This window comes from Salvelinus alpinus, chromosome 2, assembly GCF_045679555.1.
Source record: "Salvelinus alpinus chromosome 2, SLU_Salpinus.1, whole genome shotgun sequence".
NCBI classification, from domain to species: domain Eukaryota; kingdom Metazoa; phylum Chordata; class Actinopteri; order Salmoniformes; family Salmonidae; genus Salvelinus; species Salvelinus alpinus.
The window spans coordinates 35,687,901-35,706,756 of NC_092087.1; the positions used below are offsets into that span (position 1 = coordinate 35,687,901).

At 44.6% G+C, this 18,856-nt stretch overlaps 1 protein-coding gene across 2 annotated transcripts in view; it reads right to left on the minus strand.

Annotated features, from left to right (window-relative positions):
• The window catches only part of LOC139559823 (rho guanine nucleotide exchange factor 25-like), a 55,717-nt gene that overhangs the window by 2,975 nt on the left and 33,886 nt on the right, over window positions 1-18,856 (minus strand). Inside the window, exons 1-13 of one of the 2 annotated variants that reach the window (XM_071376197.1) lie at window positions 16,050-16,226; window positions 14,229-14,356; window positions 13,769-13,835; window positions 13,404-13,507; window positions 12,326-12,395; window positions 5,974-6,063; window positions 5,661-5,753; window positions 5,018-5,068; window positions 4,702-4,779; window positions 4,256-4,447; window positions 3,867-4,047; window positions 1,765-1,970; window positions 379-486 (exon numbers count right to left, since the gene is read on the minus strand). In XM_071376197.1, the coding sequence (XP_071232298.1) occupies window positions 379-486; window positions 1,765-1,970; window positions 3,867-4,047; window positions 4,256-4,447; window positions 4,702-4,779; window positions 5,018-5,068; window positions 5,661-5,753; window positions 5,974-6,063; window positions 12,326-12,395; window positions 13,404-13,507; window positions 13,769-13,835; window positions 14,229-14,356; window positions 16,050-16,055 (1,374 nt within the window). In that variant the 5' untranslated portion in view covers window positions 16,056-16,226. Of the gene's footprint in view, window positions 1-378; window positions 487-1,764; window positions 1,971-3,866; window positions 4,048-4,255; window positions 4,448-4,701; window positions 4,780-5,017; window positions 5,069-5,660; window positions 5,754-5,973; window positions 6,064-12,325; window positions 12,396-13,403; window positions 13,508-13,768; window positions 13,836-14,228; window positions 14,357-16,049; window positions 16,227-18,856 lie in introns of those variants that run through there. The other variant, XM_071376191.1, reaches the window with a different exon arrangement.

Sequence of the window (18,856 nt, forward strand, 5' to 3'; positions counted from 1 at the left end):
GTATTGTAACCCTGGCTGGGAACAACAACAGGATATCTTCCATTAGGAAAGAGGAGAGGGCTGCCCCAGTCATTTCCCTTTAGCACTGACAACCACGACAACCCCAGGCCAATGTCCAGGGGGATTATTTGATAAAACAGTAAAGAGCTATTTATAAACTAAACTATTTGCTGATCTGTTTGTGATCTGAAGTGATGAAAGAGTTTATGGGAGCCTTGGGAGGTTAATGACAGAGATCCTACTCATGGTGGTGAGTCCTAAGTTAAATAACTCACACTTTCCTGTACTGTAAATCAATGATGTTTCTGTAGAAATTTGTGGTCAATCTCAAAATAGGACTTGGGGATAGTAGTATTTCCCTGCAGTGTGGTTGAGTACCTGCAAGCTGTGCTGGGCAGGGGGGCGCAGGCCATTGCTGAGCTGCTGAGGGCTGGTCAGAGGGAGATGGGAGGGACGGGGTGTCGCAGGGCTAAGATACAGTGGGGACTGAAGGAGATAAAAGATAAAAGAGGATTGAATAACAAAGAGAGAGAGAGAGGGAGAGAGAGATGAACCTGGAGAAGAGTTCCCTAAGCAAGCTGGTCCTGGGGCTCTGTTCACAAACACAAACACACCCCACAGAGCCCCAGGATAGCAACAAAATTCGACCCAACCAAATCATGAGAAAACAAAAAGATAATTACTTGACACATTGAAAAGAATTAACAAAAAACCAGAGCAAACTAGAATGCTATTTGGCCCTAAACAGAGAGTACACAGTGGCAGAATACCTGACCACTATGACTGACCCAAATTAAGGAAAGCTTTGACTATGTATAGACTCAGTGAGCATAGCCTTGCTATTGAGAAAGGTCGCCGTAGGCAGACCTGGCTCTCAGGGGAAGACAGGCTATGTGCACACTGCCCACAAAATGAGGTGGAAATGGAGATGCACTTCCTAACCTCCTGACAAATGTATGACCATATTAGAGACACACATTTCCCTCAGATTACACAGACCTGCAAAATTCAAAAACAAATCCAATTTTGATAAACTCCCATATCCATTGGATGAAATAACACAGTGCGGAATCACAGCATCAGGATTTGTGACCTGTTGCCACAAGAAAAGGGCAACCAGTGAAGAAAAAAAACACCATTGTAAATACAACCGATATTTATGTTAATTTATTTTCCCTTTTTTACTTTAACTATTTGTACATTGTTACAAGACTGTATATAGACATAACATAACATTTGAAATGTATTTATTATTTTGGAACTTGTGTGAGTGTAATATTTACTGTTCACTTTTTATTGTTTATTTCAAATATTTACAATATTTACTGTTCACTTTTGTTATTCCATTTCACTTCAAAAATATGTTTCCCATGCCAATAAAGCCCTTTGAATTTAATTTCATTACATTTAATTGAGAGAGAGAGAGAGAGAAAGAGAGAGAGAGAGAGAGAGAGAGAGAGAGAGAGAGAGAGAGAGAGAGAGAGAGAGAGAGAGAGAGAGAGAGAGAGAGAGAGAGAGAGAGAGAGAGAGAGAGAGAGAGAGAGAGAGAGAGAGAGAGAGAGAGAGAGAGAGAGAGAGAGAGAGAGAGAGAGAGAGAGAGAGAGAGAGAGAGAGAGAGAGAGAGAGAGAGAGAGAGAGAGAGAATGTGAGATTTCAATTAAATATATTATATCCAGTAGTTGCTGACACTGTTTTATCTTCACTTGCTATGACTATCAGATCAGCCTAGTGAATTTATTGTCGCAGTCAGTGTGGTAGTAGTACCTGTGTGTCTGCAGGGGGCTGGCTGGGCAGGTGGAGGGAGGGCAAGGAGGTATTGTAAGAGCGCAGGTTGGGTAGCCGGTGGCGGTCAATGGAGGCAGAGGAGTGGGGTCGCAGGCCAGAGGTCGGTGCAACGGGAGCATTCATGGCTCCTCTCAGGCTGTTGGACTTACTCTCCCTGCGCTGGTACTCTATAGGAGACTGGAGAGCTACGGACCACAGGAGATAGGAGATGACAGGAGGATAGTTGGAGGGATAAGAATTGAGACACAACCATAAAGTTGACACTTAACAAATGGCACCACTAATTTATTTATTGAGCATCTATAAAATGTATCCATAAGGCAGAATCAATCAAGTAATGCAGTTTATCATTTAATAAAATTAATCAATCAATTAATACATTCTATAAAACACAGCTTAAAAATATTCTGAAAAGTTTTATCATATTTCCCAAGGACATGTACTTGTGTGTGAAAAAACTAGAGAAACAAATGTATGCCAAATGAGACCCTACTCCCTATATAGAACACTACTTTTGACTAGAGTCCTACTGTTCAAAAGTAGTGCACTAAATAGGGAACAGGATTCCATTTGGGACACATAGAGTGCATTCGGAAATTATTCAGACCCCTTGACTTTTCCACATTTTGTTACATTACAGCCTTTTTCTCAAATTGATTAAATAAAATGTTTTCCTCATCAATCTACACACACTACCCCATAACTACAAAGCGAAAACAGGTTTTTTCAATTGTTTGCTAATTTATAAAAAATAAAACAAAAATACCTAATTTAAATAACTATTCATACTCTTTGCTATGAGACTCGAAATTGAGTTCAGGTGCGTCCTGTTACCATTGATCATCCTTGAGATGTTTTTACGACTTGATTGGAGTCCACCTGCCATATATTCAATTTATTGGACATGATTTGGAAAGGCACACACCTGTATATATAATACCCCAGAGTTGATAGTGCATGTCAGATCAAAAACCAAGCCATGAGGTCGAAGGAATTGTACGTAGAGCTCCGAGACAGGATTATGTTGAGGCACAGATCTAGGGAAAGGTACCGAAAAATTGCTGCAGCATTGAAGGTTCCCAAGAACACAGTGGCCTCCATCATTCCTAAAAGGAAGACGTTACGAAGCACCAAAACTCTTCCTAGAGCTGGCCGCCCAGCCAAACTGAGCAATTGGGGAGAAGGGCCTTGGTCAGGGAGGTGACCAAGAACCCGATGGTCACTCTGACAGATCTCCAGAGTTCCTCTGTGGAGATGGGAGAACCTTCTAGAAGGACAACCATCTCTGCAGCACTCCACCAATCAGGCCTTTATGGTAGAGTGGCCAGACGGAAGCCACTCCTCAGTAAAAGGCACATGACAGCCCGCTTGGAGTTTGCGAAAAGGCACCTCAAGACTCTCAGACAGAAACAAGATTCTCTGGTCTGATGAAACCAAGATTGAACTCTTTGGCCTGAATTCCAAGCATCACATCTGGAGGAATCCTGGCACCATCCCTACGGTGAAGCATGGTGGTGGCAGCATCATGCTGTGGGGATGTTTTTCAGCGGCAGGGACTCGGAGACTAGTCAGAATCGAGGGAAATATGAACAGAGCAAAGTACAGAGAGATCATTGATGAAAATCTTCTCCAAAGAGCTCAAGACCTCAGACTGGGTCGAAGGTTCACCTTCCAACAGGACAACAACCCTAAGCACACAGCCAAGACAACGCAGAAGTGGCTTCGAGACAAGACAAGTTTCTAAATGTCTTTGAGTGGCCCAGGCAGAGCTCAGACTTGAATCTGATCAAACATCTCTGGAGAGACCTGAAAATAGCTGTGCAGCAACGCTCCCCATGCAACCTGACAGAGCTTTATGTGGATCTGCAGAGAAGAATGGGAGAAACTCCCCAAATATAGGTGTGCCTAGCTTGTTTCTTTTTGCCAAATTTATTTGCTTTGTCATTATGGGGTATTGTGTGTAGATGATGAGGGAAAAAAACTATTTAATCAGTTTTATCAAAATGTGGAAAAGGTCAAGGGGTATGAATACTTTCCGAATGCACTGTATGTATGTGGCCCGTGGTGGTCAGCAGCAGTACCGTTGAGGAAGTTCCTCTGGGTCTCCAGGATCTGGACAACGTCGTTGACCCAGGCCCTCCGAGTCTCCTGGGACGAGGCCTGCAAGACGAAGCGTGCCACGCTCCCATCAGCCCCGCGGGACGTCAGGACCAGACGACATGGGTCCTCCTCACAGTGGTCCTCCACACCCAGACAACTGAGCTGCAGCACAGAGAGACAGGGGTCACACACATTTACATTTTAGTCATTTAGCAGACGCTCTTATCCACAGCGACTTACAGTTAGTTTGTGCATTAATCTTAAGATAGTTAGATGGGACAACAACATATCACAGGCATACAGTAGTAAGTACGCTCTTCCTCAATGTTGTAGTTATCAGCAAATTCATGTACACACACGTCATTCTCACCTTGATGCTGTTTTTAAAGGTGTACCCTGGCAGAGAGAAGCCCTTCTTCCTATCGATTGGTTCACTGATAATGACCAGCTGTTCAAACAGGAAGACCCGCCTCTCTTTGGCACGGGACAGGAAGCTGCTGTCCTGCTCACTAACTGTAAAGGTGTCCTGCTGCAGCAGTTTCCCCTGGGCTGTGATCTTCCCCTGAGAGACAGAGAGAGAGAGACAGAGAGAGAGAGAGAGAGAGAGAGAGAGAGAGAGAGAGAGAGAGAGAGAGAGAGAGAGAGAGAGAGAGAGAGAGAGAGAGAGAGAGAGAGAGAGAGAGAGAGAGAGAGAGAGAGAGAGAGAGAGACAGAGAGAGACAGAGAGAGAGACAGAGACAGAGAGAGAGACAGAGAGAGACACATAAGAAAACACAACATCATGTGGAGAACAGAGTCTGGTGTTAGGTATCTCACCTCAAAGCCCTGCAGTCTGCCCACGTTCATCATATCATTACATCGCTTGGGCACAAAACACATCACCTCCACCGCTCTCTGTGGGTAGAAGAGGAGGAGGGGTGGAGATAGGGAATGAGGGACATGAAATAGAGAGAGAGATGGTGTGGGATTGCAAAGACAATTATGGTTTGTAACTGAAAATAGTACTTTTTTCGCTTTCTTCAATAGAGCAGGGAGATTAAACTGTGTGTGCAGTTTATAGTAATATCACAAGTGAGTATTGGAAATGTTTTGACCATGACGGTTTGTGCCATAGTTTTGGGAGAACTCTCACCTCCAGCTCTGAGGTATCCCTTCCTGCTTTGGTGTAGTACTTCAGGAAGTCCTGAGGGATCCAATTAGAGGACAGTTTATTGAATGTTTTGGAGGGACTCTAAAAGGATTAGTCTACAAAATAGGACTGAGCTATATCTTGTGTTCACGTAAGAGTTACATATCATCACGTAAGAGTTACATATTATCCACTGTGAGATTAGGGAGCTGATGAGAGGACCTGTGACTCTTGTGACAAAAGCTTTCAACATTAATCTCTAAATCACAGCAAAAGCTTCCACAATGCTGCTGGATGGCCTGCTTATTCTCCAGTGACTCCCAATCTATTTCTGCCTTTCTGCCTTTCTTTCTCACCATCTCTTGCAGTGACAGGTCACTCAATACATCTCTATTACGTGAAGACTCAAATCATCTAGGGCTAGATGACATCATGCTAATTGTATTCTAAACACACACGTACACACATATGCACACACACATATGCACACACACACACACACACACACACACACACACACACACACACACACACACACACACACACACACACACACACACACACACACACACACACACACACACACACACACACACACACACACACACACACACACACACACACACACACACACACACACACACACCTTGAGCAGTAGTTGGTATTTCATGATCCTCTGTACTGGTTTGATAAGCAGGTCGTTGAGTTGTAGTCTGTGGCCCAGCTGCTGCCTCAGCTCCTACAGAACCAGATAGGTTAGCTCCTCATAGCAACATACACAGAACTAAGGGCAGGTTTGGGTCAGTCAGACATAAACCAAGACAAAGAATGAGCACTGAAGATACACGCAGTCAGAACCAGAGTTAGATAAATAAGAGGAATTGGGCTAGAACAATGCCTAAGTGGGGTTAAACTGCTCTTAAACTGCCCATGTAGTTGTACTGTGAAGAGTCACTCACCTCAAAATAGGTCTCGATATACTCTGAGACAATGTGCTCTGACTTGGGCTTGTTCTGACAGTACACTACGTACATGTGGAGACGCCGCTCCTAGAGGTCCAAAAACATATTAGAGATGATGAGAGATAGATACCAGATGGTAGCGCATGTGGTCCGAGTGTGTGAGTGTGTGTGAGAGAGAGTTAGTGTGAGCAGGTCTGTGTGTGTGTGTGTGTGTGTGTGTGTGTGTGTGTGTGTGTGTGTGTGTGTGTGTGTGTGTGTGTGTGTGTGTGTGTGTGTGTGTGTGTGTGTGTGTGTGTGTGTGTGTGTGTGTGTGTGTGTGTGTGTGTGTGTGTGTGTGTGTGTGTGTGTGTGTGTGTGTGTGTGTGTGTGTGTGTGTGTGTGTTGGTGTGTAGGTTAAGTGCCTCCCCCAGCATGGCTGCTCTTAACCTCTTATCCCCCTAAGTTTGACTCCGTTCTCCTTCCCCTCCAGGATCTTTTGAATAAGAGCAGGAACTTTGCCTTATTAAATGGTTCCGGCGGCTTGGTGGAAATCGTTTAATTCGCCCTTGCTTAATTAAACATGGTTGAGTAATGAATGAACTGGGACGACAGAGAGAGAGAAAGAGAGAGAGAGAGAGAGAGAGAGAGAGAGAGAGAGAGAGAGAGAGAGAGAGAGAGAGGGAGAGACTGAAGGGGGAGATAGATACAGTAAATAGAGAGGAAGACAGAGGGGGAGACAGCAAGGCGCTGTGAAACTACACAAAATCAATTGAAGTGCTCCCTCTGTTTAGAGGGCTGGTGTGTGTATCAAATAAAATAAAATTGCATTCGATGTGCAGTGGTACGAGGTAATTGAGGTCAATACTGTATGTACATATAACTAGGAATAAAGTGACTAGGCAGCAAAGTATTTTTAGGGCCTTCCTCAGACACCGCCTGGTATAGAGGTTCTAGATGGCAGGGAGCTCAACCCCAGTGATGTACTTGGCTGTACGCACTACCCTCTGTAGCGCCTTGTGATTGGATGCCCAGCAGTTGCCATGCCAAGTGATGATGCAGCAAGTCAAGATGCTCTCAATGGTGCAGCTATAGAACTTTTTGAGGATCTGAGGGTCCATGCCAAATCTTTTCAGCCTCCTGAGGGGGAAGAGTTGAAGGAGAGGTTGTTGTTCTTGCACCACACTGCTAAGTTTCTGACCTCCTCCCTATAGGTTGTCTCATCGTTGGCGCTCTTGGGCACAGGGACTATGGTGGTCTCCTTGAAACATGTAGGTATTACAGACATTTCAGGTGTAATTTGAAAATGTCAGTGAAGACAGTTGCCAGCTGGTCAGCGCATGCTCTGAGTACGTGTCCTGGTAATCCGTCTGGCCCCGCGGCCTTGTGAAAGTTAACCTGTTTAATTAAAGGTCTTACTCACATCGGCTACAGAGAGCGTGATCAAACAGTCATCCGGAACAGCTGGTGCTGTCATGAATGGTTCAGTGTTGATGCCTGGAAGCAAGCATAGAAGTAATTTAACTCGTCTGGTAGGCTTGCGTCACTGGGCAGCTCCCGACTGGGTTTCCCTTTGTAATTCGTGATAGTTTGCAAGCCCTGCCACATCCGACGAACATCAGAGCTGGCATAGTAGGATTAAATCTTAGTCCTGTATTGACGCTTTGCCTGTTTGATGGCTCGTCGGAGGTCGTAGGGGGATTTCCTATAAGCGTCCGGATTAGTGTTCTGCTCCTTGAAGTGGCAGAACTAGCCTTTAGCTCAGTGCGGATGTTGCCTGTAATCCATGGCTTCTGGTTGGGATATGTACGTACGGTCACTGTGGGGACGACATCGTCAATGCGCTTATTAATGAAGCCGGTGACTGATATGGTAAACTCCTCAATGCCATCGGATTAATCCTGGAATATATTCCAGTCTGTGCTAACGAAACAGTCCTGTAGCTTAGCATCCACTTCATCGGACCACTTCCCTATTGAGCGCATCACTGGTACTTCCGGTTTGAGTTTTTGTTTGTAAGCAGGAATCAGGAGGATAAAGTTATGGTCAGATTTGCCAAATGGATGGAGGGAGAGCTTTGTATGAGTTTCCGTTTGTGGAGTAAAGGTGATCTAGAGTTTTTTCGCCTCTAGTTGCACAGGTGACATGCTGGTAGAAATTAGGTAAACTGGATTTCAGTTTCCCTGCATTAAAATCACAGGCCACTAGGAGTGCTACCTCTGGATGAACATTTTCATGTTTGCTTATGGCCCTATACAGCTCGTTGAGTGCGGTCTTAGTACCAGCATCGATGTGTGGGGGTAAATAGACAGCTACAAAAAATATACTGTGGATGAAAACTCTCTTGGTAAATAGTATGGTCTACAGCTTATCGAGCATGACCTCTAGAGTTCATTAATATTAGAGATTGCACACTAGCTGTTGTTAACATAGAGACACACACCTCCCCCGTGAGCTTACACAAAGCTGCCGTTCTGTACTGCCGATGCATAGAAAAAACAGCCAGATGTATATTATCCATGTCCTTGTTCAGCCACGACTCAGAGAAACATAGGATATTACAGTTCTTCAGGTCCCGTTTTTTGGATAGTCTAAAACGAAGCTCATCCAGTTTGTTTTCCAGTGATTGTACATTCGCCAATAGAATCGAGGGTAGAGGCGGTTTATCTACTCGCCGATGTAGGGGTGACCGCACGTCGCCCTCTCTTGCACCGTCTCTTTCTCTTCCGACTCTCTGGGATTAGAGTCTGTGTTAGCCTATAGAAAATAATGTATGAATGTGTGTACGTGTGGAAAGGGGCACAACTTTAGTTTTAGAAGTGGGGGAGACATATCTTGTTATGGCTGCAGGGGGCGTATTGAGTAACTGGAAAGAAGTGACCATTTTCAAACGGCCTCGTACTCAATTCTTGCTCGTACAATATGCATATTATTATTACTATTGGATAGAAAACACTCTCTAGTTTCTAAAACCGTTTGAATTATTTCTCTAAGTGAAACAGAACTCTTTTTACAGCCCATTTCCTATCCGGAAGTGAGATTTCCAAAAGCGAGGTCTCTCTTCAAGAGCTTGTCTATAAAAGGGCATGTCACTTATGACTGTAGAAACACGTCATACACCTTCCCCTGGGTGTCATGCGGAAGTGAGAGCAGAAATGACTTGATTATCTCGTTCTGGGATTGAATACAACCTCTTGGAGTGAGAGGTCCGCCATTATTTTTTTTTGGAAGGCGCGAAGTTGGACCTGGAATCGCCTCCTGGAAAACCGTCTTATAGGTGAATATGATCTCCGGCTTCGATTTTATTTGATACATGTCACAATATCATCCTAAAGTATGTTTTTTCAATATAGTTTAATTATATTATTGAAATTTATTCGGGACTTTTGACGTGATGCGTTGCAAGAATTTGTTCAAGAAGGAGAGGTTAGCGCCGCACGGCCAGTGTGCTTGCTAATTCAAGAGGGAAATAGTTCGTTCTGGATCCAAACAAAGACGGTTCTGAACAAAGCACCCCTTGTACAACATTCTGATGGAAGATCAACAAAGATAAGGACCCAATTTGGGATGCTATTTCATATATCTGTCGAACTGTGCTATCGCTACCGTTTGCCCTGAATCAATGCTGCTGTGTGTTAGCTATTGTAGTAAGCTAATATAACGATATATTGTGTTTTCGCTGTAAAACACTTAAAAAATCGGAAATATTGGCTGTATTCACAAGATCTTTGTCTTTCATTAGCTATCCACCATATATTTTTCTGAAATGTTTTATGATGAGTAATAGTAGTTGACGTTGGTGTCTGTATTTACTCTGACTACTCCCGTGCGATTTCTGACTGTAGCTATGATGGTAGCTATGATGGTAGCAGTAATGTAAAACTGATTTATAGCTCAAATATGCAAATTTTTCGAACAAAACATAGATTTATTGTGTAACATGTTATAGGACTGTCATATGAGGGAGTTTTTTCTAGGTTATTTAGGTTGGTTCTAGGTTAGTTAGGTTGGCTTTGTGCATGCTACCTGCATGCTACCGTTGCTGTGAAAAATTTCTGTCCTCTTTTGTATTTGGTGGTGAGCTAACATAAATATACGTGGTGTTTTCGCTGTAAAACATTTTAAAAATCGGGCATGTTGGCTGGATTCACAAGATGTTTATCTTTCAAATGCTGTATTGGACTTGTTAATGTGTGAAAGTTAAATATTTAAAAAAAAATAGATTTTGAATTTCGCGCCCTGCACTTGAGCTGGATGTTGTCATAAGTGTACCGGTGTCGGGCTTGCAGCCATAACAGGATATTGTTATTATTTTAAATATTTAAAAATAATCCAGTTGGATTAAGCTGCAGGGGCAGTATTGAGTAGCTTGGATGAAAGGTGCACAGAGGTGCCCAGAGTAAACGGCCTGCTCCTCAGTCATAGCTCCTAATATATGCATATTATTAGTAGTATTGGATAGAAAACACTCTGAAGTTTCTAAAACTGTTTGAATTATGTCTGTGAGTATAACAGAACTCATATGGAAGGCAAAAACCTGAGAAAAAATCCAAACAGGAAGTGGAAATTCTGAGGCTGATAGATTTTCAACCAAGCTCCCATTGAAATTACAGCGAGATATGGATGAGTTTTCACTTCCTACGGCTTCCACTAGATGTCAACAGTCTGTAGAACTTTGTCTGATGACTCTACTGTGAAGGAGACAGGAATGAGTCACCACTGCCATGAGGTGACCATGCTTTCACCATGCGCATTCACATAAGAGGGAGCTCCGTTCCATCGCTCATCTGAAGTCAATGTAATTCTCCGGTTGGAAAGTTATTCAAGATGTATGTTAAAAACATTCTAAAGATTGATTCAATACATCGTTTGACAAGTTTCTACGGACTGTTACGGAACTTTTGGACATTTCGTCAGGATTTAGTGAACGCGCTTTCCTGACATTGGATTTGTATACCAAACACGCAACAAAAATAGCTATTTGAACATAAATGATGGACATTACCGAAAAAAAAAAAAACATTTATTGTGGAAGTGGGAGTCTTGGGAGTGCATTCCGACAAAGATCAGCAAAGGTAAGTGAAGATTTATAATGCCTTTTATGAGTTTTGTTGACTGCACAATGTAAACTGAGGTTTTTGGATATAAATATGAACTTAATCGAACAAGACATATATGTATTGTGTAATATGAAGTCCTATGAGTGTCATCTGATGAAGATCATCAAAGGTTAGTGATTAATTTTATCTCTATTTGTGCTATTTGTGACTCCTCTCTTTGGCTGGAAAAATGGCTGAATTTTTCTTTGAGTTGGTGGTGACCTAACATAATCGTTTGTGGTGCTTTCGCTGAAAAGCCTATTTGAAATCGGACACATTGGTGTGATTAACAACAAGATTACCTTTAAAATGGTATAAGACACATGTATGTTTGAGGAATTTTAATTATGAAATTTCTGTTGTTTGAATTTAGCGCCCTGCACTTTCACTGCCTGTTGTCATATCGATCCCGTTACCGGGATTGCAGCCATATTAACACTCCAAACAGCCTACCCGACTGCTGGGAGGCATCTACATGGTCCTAAAACACACTGTTGGCTCGTTTTGTATCGCGTTCCAAGAATAAAACTGGGGGGACAAAAATGCAATTTCCGAATGGGGAGGGGGGTGCCCCTGCATGTACACGGACTGTTTCCTGCCACGGTCCTGCTCTTCCTCTCACTTGGACCAATTTTTGCTTTGAGATCCTGATCTCAGCACACAAAGCACAGCTGTTTGTGTGTGTGTGTGTGAGTGCGAGTGTGTTTGTGTGTGAGTGTGCACTAAGTACCAACACAGCTGTTTATTTGCTTTCAATGTCATTTATTGAGCTATTCTGTCTTATTTGGTTCCACAGTTTCATCAACAGTCTGGCGTTTTAACACTGGCTCTTTGTAATTGGATCTGTGAGCTGTGACCGCAGCATAGTAAAAAGCTCTGTCGATAATTATGCCTGCACTTATTATTATTCTACTGGCTTTCCCCTGTCCTCTCCTCCAGGCAGCCTGAACAACCAAGACATATCTGGCGGCAGTAGGCCAGAGACAGAGACTCTAAACACAGTCAGTTCTCTGAAGAGACCAGTACTTCTTACCAAACACACAGAAAAACACAGAGATAAACCCTGGAACTTCATTCCAAATACAAGCAAACAGAATCAAAGACAATGTAAGGAGCTAGGTTTTCATGGTGTGTCTGCAAATAAAGTCACACTTGTGCAAACTCACACACACTCATTTGCACAAACGCACACACACATGCGCAAACACATACGTCCACGCACACGCGTGCACACACACACACTAGACACACACACACAAGACACACAGACTCACATGCTTGATGAAGAGTTGGGCCAGTCTGTTGGGCTCAGCCACACACTTCTCCAGCTCGCCCAGAAGATAGCTATGACACACAGAGCAGAGAAGGGGGTCAAAAACCAGTACACACTCTTCTACACACACAGGCAGAGGGGAAGAGACATAGACACACACACAACTACACCGAGAGTACAAACCATTAAGAACACCTTCCTAATATTGAGTTGCATCCCTTTTGCCCTCAGAACAGTCTCACTTCGCCGGGGCATGGAGTATACAAGGTGTCGAAAGCGTTCGACAGGGATGCTGGCCCATGTTGACGCCAATTCCTCCCACAGTTGTGTCAAGTTGGCTTGATGTCCTTTGAGTGGTGGATCATTCTTAATACACATGGGAAACTGTTGACAGTGGAAAAGCCCAGCAATGTCGCAGTTCTTGACACACACATATCCGTGCACCTGGCATCTACTACCATACCCCGTTCATAGGCACTTAAATCTTTTGTCTTGCCCATTCACCCTCTGAATGGCACACATACACAATCCATGTCTTAACTGTCTCAAGGCTTAAACATCCTTCTTTAACCTGTCTCCTCCCCTTCAGCTACACTGATTGACGAGAATGTAACATGTGACATTCATAAGGGATCATAGCTTTCACCTGGATTCACCTGGTCAGTCTATGTCATGAGCAGGTGTCCATAAGGTTTTTTACATTCAGATGTACACACAGAGAAACAAACACAGGAGAGAGAGAAATAGATGCACACACACAGCTATATGAACACACACACGCCCGCACAGAACACAGGAAATGTCTGACACAGCCAGGTGGATTCAGTGTGACAGAATAAGACTGTGATAGTGCTGATAAACATGCTCCAGTCTCAGTGTGCACTCTAAAACAGGAAACACTTCACATCAAGGTTGTTCAGTATACACGTATACAGGTACAGCACGTACACGTACACACGTACACGTACACGTACACACACACACACACACACACACACACACACACACACACACACACACACACACACACACACACACACACACACACACACACACACACACACACACACGAGACCTACTCTTTATGCCAGTCATAGATCTGGTGAATGTTCCCGAACACTATCTTGTCTTTGCCCTTCATGTCCTCTGGGATCCCCTGACTGGCCATGCTGGCCATGTAGCCCTGGGCAGAGCAGAGGAGACACATACACACATACATGCATAGATCAATGCTGAGGGGTCACACACACCACTGCAGGAAGGAAAATACTGCTACTTCACAGAAGAGCATCTGGCTATAGTCATCTTTGTGTATATGGTAGAGAAAATAGGGCAACTGCTATGAAATAACACAAAAAGGAGACTTGAAGTGTACTTTATATCATACAAATAACTAATAAAGGTGTCCGCATCAAACATGGTAGATGATAGATTTGTTACACACCTCCACTATGAATCCCAGATCGTCAACATACATCTTCTCTGTCTCTATCAGCTCTGTCAGCACATATCTGGGGAAAGGGGGGAGATAGAGAGAGAGAGATTTGGCTGCAGTAATAGAGGGCAGCCATTAAACAGTGTGACTTCTCTCATAACAGTGAGGGATGGGGTTCTCCCAGAGTGGAACCTGCACTTCCATCACACCGTTAGCTCTCATCATCATAGGAATTGCGCCCCAAATTGCGCCCTATTCCCTATAGTGTGCTACTTTTAACAAGGGGTGCACTGTGTAGGGAATAGAGTTCCAGTTGGGGCGTAACCAGACACTTAATGGATGAAGCACCAGGAGCACTCCGATGCTGCATTATACTGTGGTGGAAAACTGACAGTCCAGTCCATTAATGGGATAGGGGCTATGAAGACTGGACACAGTGTGGGTTGACGTGGAGGTCACCACCACCTACATGCTCTTCTCTAAGGCACTCCTCCTGTCCTCTTCACTGTCCATTGTGGCTGACCATTGGCTGGTTGAGTCACCAATCAGGGAGGAGCCATCTTCTTCTTCAGAGTGAATGGTGGAAGATTGATGGTTCTGAAACAGAGGGTGGAGAGGTGAGCTCATGTATTCACTCCAGGTCCATTGACTATATGCATATGTCTGCTGTACAAAGAGAGCATAGAGCCCAGGCCAGACAGACCGACCGACCGACAGACAGACAGACAGACCAACAGACCGAACGAAAATCAGACCCTTCATTAACTGGACCTCATCTGCGGCTGGCGGCTGGTTCCTAATCCAGGAAGCAGCCGTCCATGGGAATGTGAGCGAGGAAATAGGGAGAGTACAGGACAAGGCCAGCACCCTGTGGGTTGTTCCAGGAGAGAGATTCCTCAGGAAAAGGACAGCATTCTGTTGGCTGTTCCAGGAGGGAGACTCCTTAGGAAAAGGCCAGCAACCTGTTGGCTGTGGCTGTTCCAGGAGGGAGACTCCTTAGGAAAAGGCCAGCAACCTGTTGGCTGTTCCAGGAGGGAGACTCCTTAGGAAAAGGCCAGCAACCTGTTGGCTGTTCCAGGAGGGAGACTCCTTAGGAAAAGGCCAGCAACCTGTGGGCTGTTCCAGGAGGGAGACTCCTTAGGAAAAGGCCAGCAACCTGTGGGCTGTTCCAGGAGGGAGACTCCTTAGGAAAAGGCCAGCATTCTGTTGGCTGTTCCAGGAGGGAGACTCCTTAGGAAAAGGACAGCATTCTGTTGGCTGTTCCAGGAGGGAGACTCCTTAGGAAAAGGCCAGCAACCTGTTGGCTGTTCCAGGAGGGAGACTCCTTAGGAAAAGGCCAGCAACCTGTGGGCTGTTCCAGGAGGGAGACTCCTTAGGAAAAGGCCAGCAACCTGTGGGCTGTTCCAGGAGGGAGACTCCTTAGGAAAAGGCCAGCAACCTGTGGGCTGTTCCAGGAGGGAGACTCCTTAGGAAAAGGCCAGCAACCTGTGGGCTGTTCCAGGAGGGAAACTCCTCACTACTTATCCTCTCGGAAAAATACTGCCTGCTGTGCCACTCCAAATCCCCAGTAATCCGATAGCAATAAGCGTTTTTCCATCTCTCTCCCTCTATTAATTTTTCTCTCTCCCTCTCTCCTTTTTATTGAAACTGCTGAGGTTATTTTAGAGTTTTACATGTACTGGAGAGAGTGATGGAGGTGGTGAAAGAGAAATAATGAATAGAGTCAAATAGTCAGATACGCAGAGGGAGAACGAGGGGTACATTTTGTGTGCCAGAAAGGGGTTCCCTATGTCATTGATTCCAAACTCCAGTCCTTGAGTACACCCAACAGCATACAGTGCATCTGGAAATTATTCAGACACCTTGATTTTTTCCAAATTTTCTTACATTACATTGATCAAATAAAATATAAATCCCTCATCAATCTACACACAATACCCCATAATGACAAAGCAAAAACTGGTTTTTAGAATGTTTTGCAAATGTATTAAACATTTTAAACGGAAAGAGAATTTGGTTTCTCATGGTCTGAGAGTCCTTTAGGGGCCTTTTGGCAAATTCCATGTGCCTTTTACTGAGGAGTGGCTTTCGTCTGGCCACTGGAAGGACCTTTGTCAGAGTGTCACTCTACATCCGGCGCCGACAGAGATGGTCGCTTTGTGTTCTTAGGAAACTATGCAGTATTTTGTTTTTTTATGTATTATTTCTTACACTGTTACCCCAGGAAATCTTAAGTCTTATTACATACAGCCGGGAGGAACTATTGGATATAAGAGCAACGTCAACGTACCAACATTACGACCAGGAATACGACTTTCCCGAAGCGGCTCCTCTGTTTGTTCCACCACCCAGGACAATGGTTCAGATACCAGCAGGCGACCCAAAACAACGGTGCCGCAGAAGAGGCAGACGGAGCGGTCTTCTGGTCAGGCTCCGTAGATGGGCACACCGCCCACCGCAAGGGTTACCTTCCAGAGAGACATCAGAGATTGTAACATTCTCTGTTTCACGGAAACATGGCTCACTCGGGATATGTTATCAGAGTCAGTACAGCCACCTGATTTCTTCACGCATCGCGCCGACAGAAACAAACATCTTTCTGGTAAGAAGAAGGGCGGGGGTGTATGCCTTATGATTAACGAGTCGTGATGTCATCATAACAACATACAGGAACTCAAGTCCTTTTCTTCACCTGACCTAGAGTTCCTTACAATCAAATGACGGCCGCATTATCTACCAAGAGAATTATCTTCGATTATAATCACAGTCGTGTACATCCCCCCCTAAGCAGACACCTCGACGGCCCTGAAAGAACTTCATTGCACTCTATGTAAACTGGAAACCACATATCCTGAGGCTGCATTTATTGTAGCTGGGGATTTTAACAAGGCTAATCTGAAAACAAGGCTCCCTAGAATTTATCAGCATATCGAATGCGCGACCCGGGCTGGAAAAATTCTGGATCATTGTTACTCTAACTTCCGCGACGCATACAAAGCCCTCCCTCGCCCTCCATTCTGCAAATCTGACCACGACTCCATTTTGTTGCTCCCAGCCTATAGACAGAAACTAAAACAGGAAACGCCCGTGCTCAGGTCTGTTCAACGCTGATCCAAGCAATCTGATTCCACGCTTCAAGATTGCTTCGATCACGTGGACTGGGATATGTTCCGGATAGCATCAAACAACAACATTGATGTATACGCTGATTCGGGGAGAGAGTTTATTAGCAAGTGCATCGGTGATGTTGTACCCACGGCAACAATTAAAAACTTCCCCAACCAGAAACCGTGGATTGATGGCAGCATTCGCGCAAAACTGAAAGCGCAAACCACTGCTTTTAATCAGGGCAAGGCGACCGGAAACATGACCGAATAGAAACAGTGTAGCTATTCCCTCCGCAAGGCAATCAAACAAGATAAGCGTCAGTATAGAGTCGCAATTCAACAGCTCAGACACGAGAGGTATGTGGCAGGGTCTACAGTCAATCACGGACTACAAAAAGAAAACCAGCCCCGTCGCGGACCCCGATGTCTTGCTCCCACACAAACTAAACAACTTCTTTGCTCGCTTCGAGGACAATACAGTGCCACCGACACGGCACGCTACCAAAACCTGCGGCCTCTCCTTCACCGCAGCCAACGTGAGTAAAACATTTAAACATGTTAACCCTCGCAAGGCTGCATCCTCAGAGCATGCGCAGACCAGCTGGCTGGTGTGTTTACGGACATATTCAATCAATCCCTATCTCCGTCTGCTTTTCCCACATGATTCAAGAGGGCCACCATTGTTCCTGTCCCCAAGAAAGCTAAGGTAACTGAGCTAAACGACTATCGCCCCATAGCACTCACTTCCGTCATCATGAAGTGCTTTGAGAGACTAGTCAAGGATCATATCACCTCCACCCTACCTGATACCCTAGACCCACTCCAATTTGCTTACCGCCCCAATATGTCCACAGACGACGCAATCGCAATCACACTGCACACTGTCCAAACCCATCTGGATAATAGGAATACCTATGTAAGAATGCTGTTCATCGACTACAGCTCAGCATTTAACACCATAGTACCCTCCAAACTCGTCATTAAGCTCGAGACCCTGGGTCTCGACCCCGCCCTGTGCAACTGGGTCCTGGACTTTCAAACAGGCCGCCCCCAGTTGGTGAGGGTGGGAAACAACATCTCCACCCCGCTGATCCTCAACACTGGGGCCCCACAAGGATGCGTTCTCAGCCCTCTCCTGTACTCCCTGCTCACCCATGACTGCGTGGCCATGCACGCATCATGCACAATTGAGAGCATCCTGTCGGGCTGTATCACCGCCTGGTACGGCAACTGCTCCGCCCACAACCGCAAGGCTCTCCAGAGGGTAGTGAGGTCTGCACAACACATCACCGGGGGCAAACTACCTGCCCTCCAGGACACCGACACCACCCGATGTCACAGGAAGGCCAAAAAGATCATCAAGGACAACAACCACCCGAGCCACTGCCTGTTCACCCCGCTATCATTCAGAAGGCGAGGTCAGTACAGGTGCATCAAAGCTGGAAGCGAGAGACTGAAAAACAGCTTCTATCTCAAGGCCATCAGACTGTTAAACAGCCATCACTAACATTGAGTGGCTGCTGCCAACATACTGACTCAAATCTCTAGCCACTTTAATAATAAAAAATTGGATGTAATAAATGTATCACTAGTCACTTTAAACATGCCACTTTATATAATGTTTACATACCCAACATTACTCATCTCATATGTATATACTGTACTCTATACCATCTACTGCATCTTGCCTATGCCGTTCGGCCATCGCTCATCCATATATTTATATGTATATATTTTTATTCATTCCTTTACACTTGTGTGTATAAGTTAGTTGTTGTGAAATTGTTAGATTACTCGTTGGATATTACTACATTGTCGGAACTTGTAGCACAAGCATTTCGCTACACTGGCATTAACATCTGCTAACCATGTGTATGTGACCAATAAAATTAGATTTTTTAATTTTAAATTTTTATTAAAAAATATATATTATCATTTTTATTTGTTTTGATTTGAGTGACATCGGGCCCTTCTCCCCGATTGCTCAGTT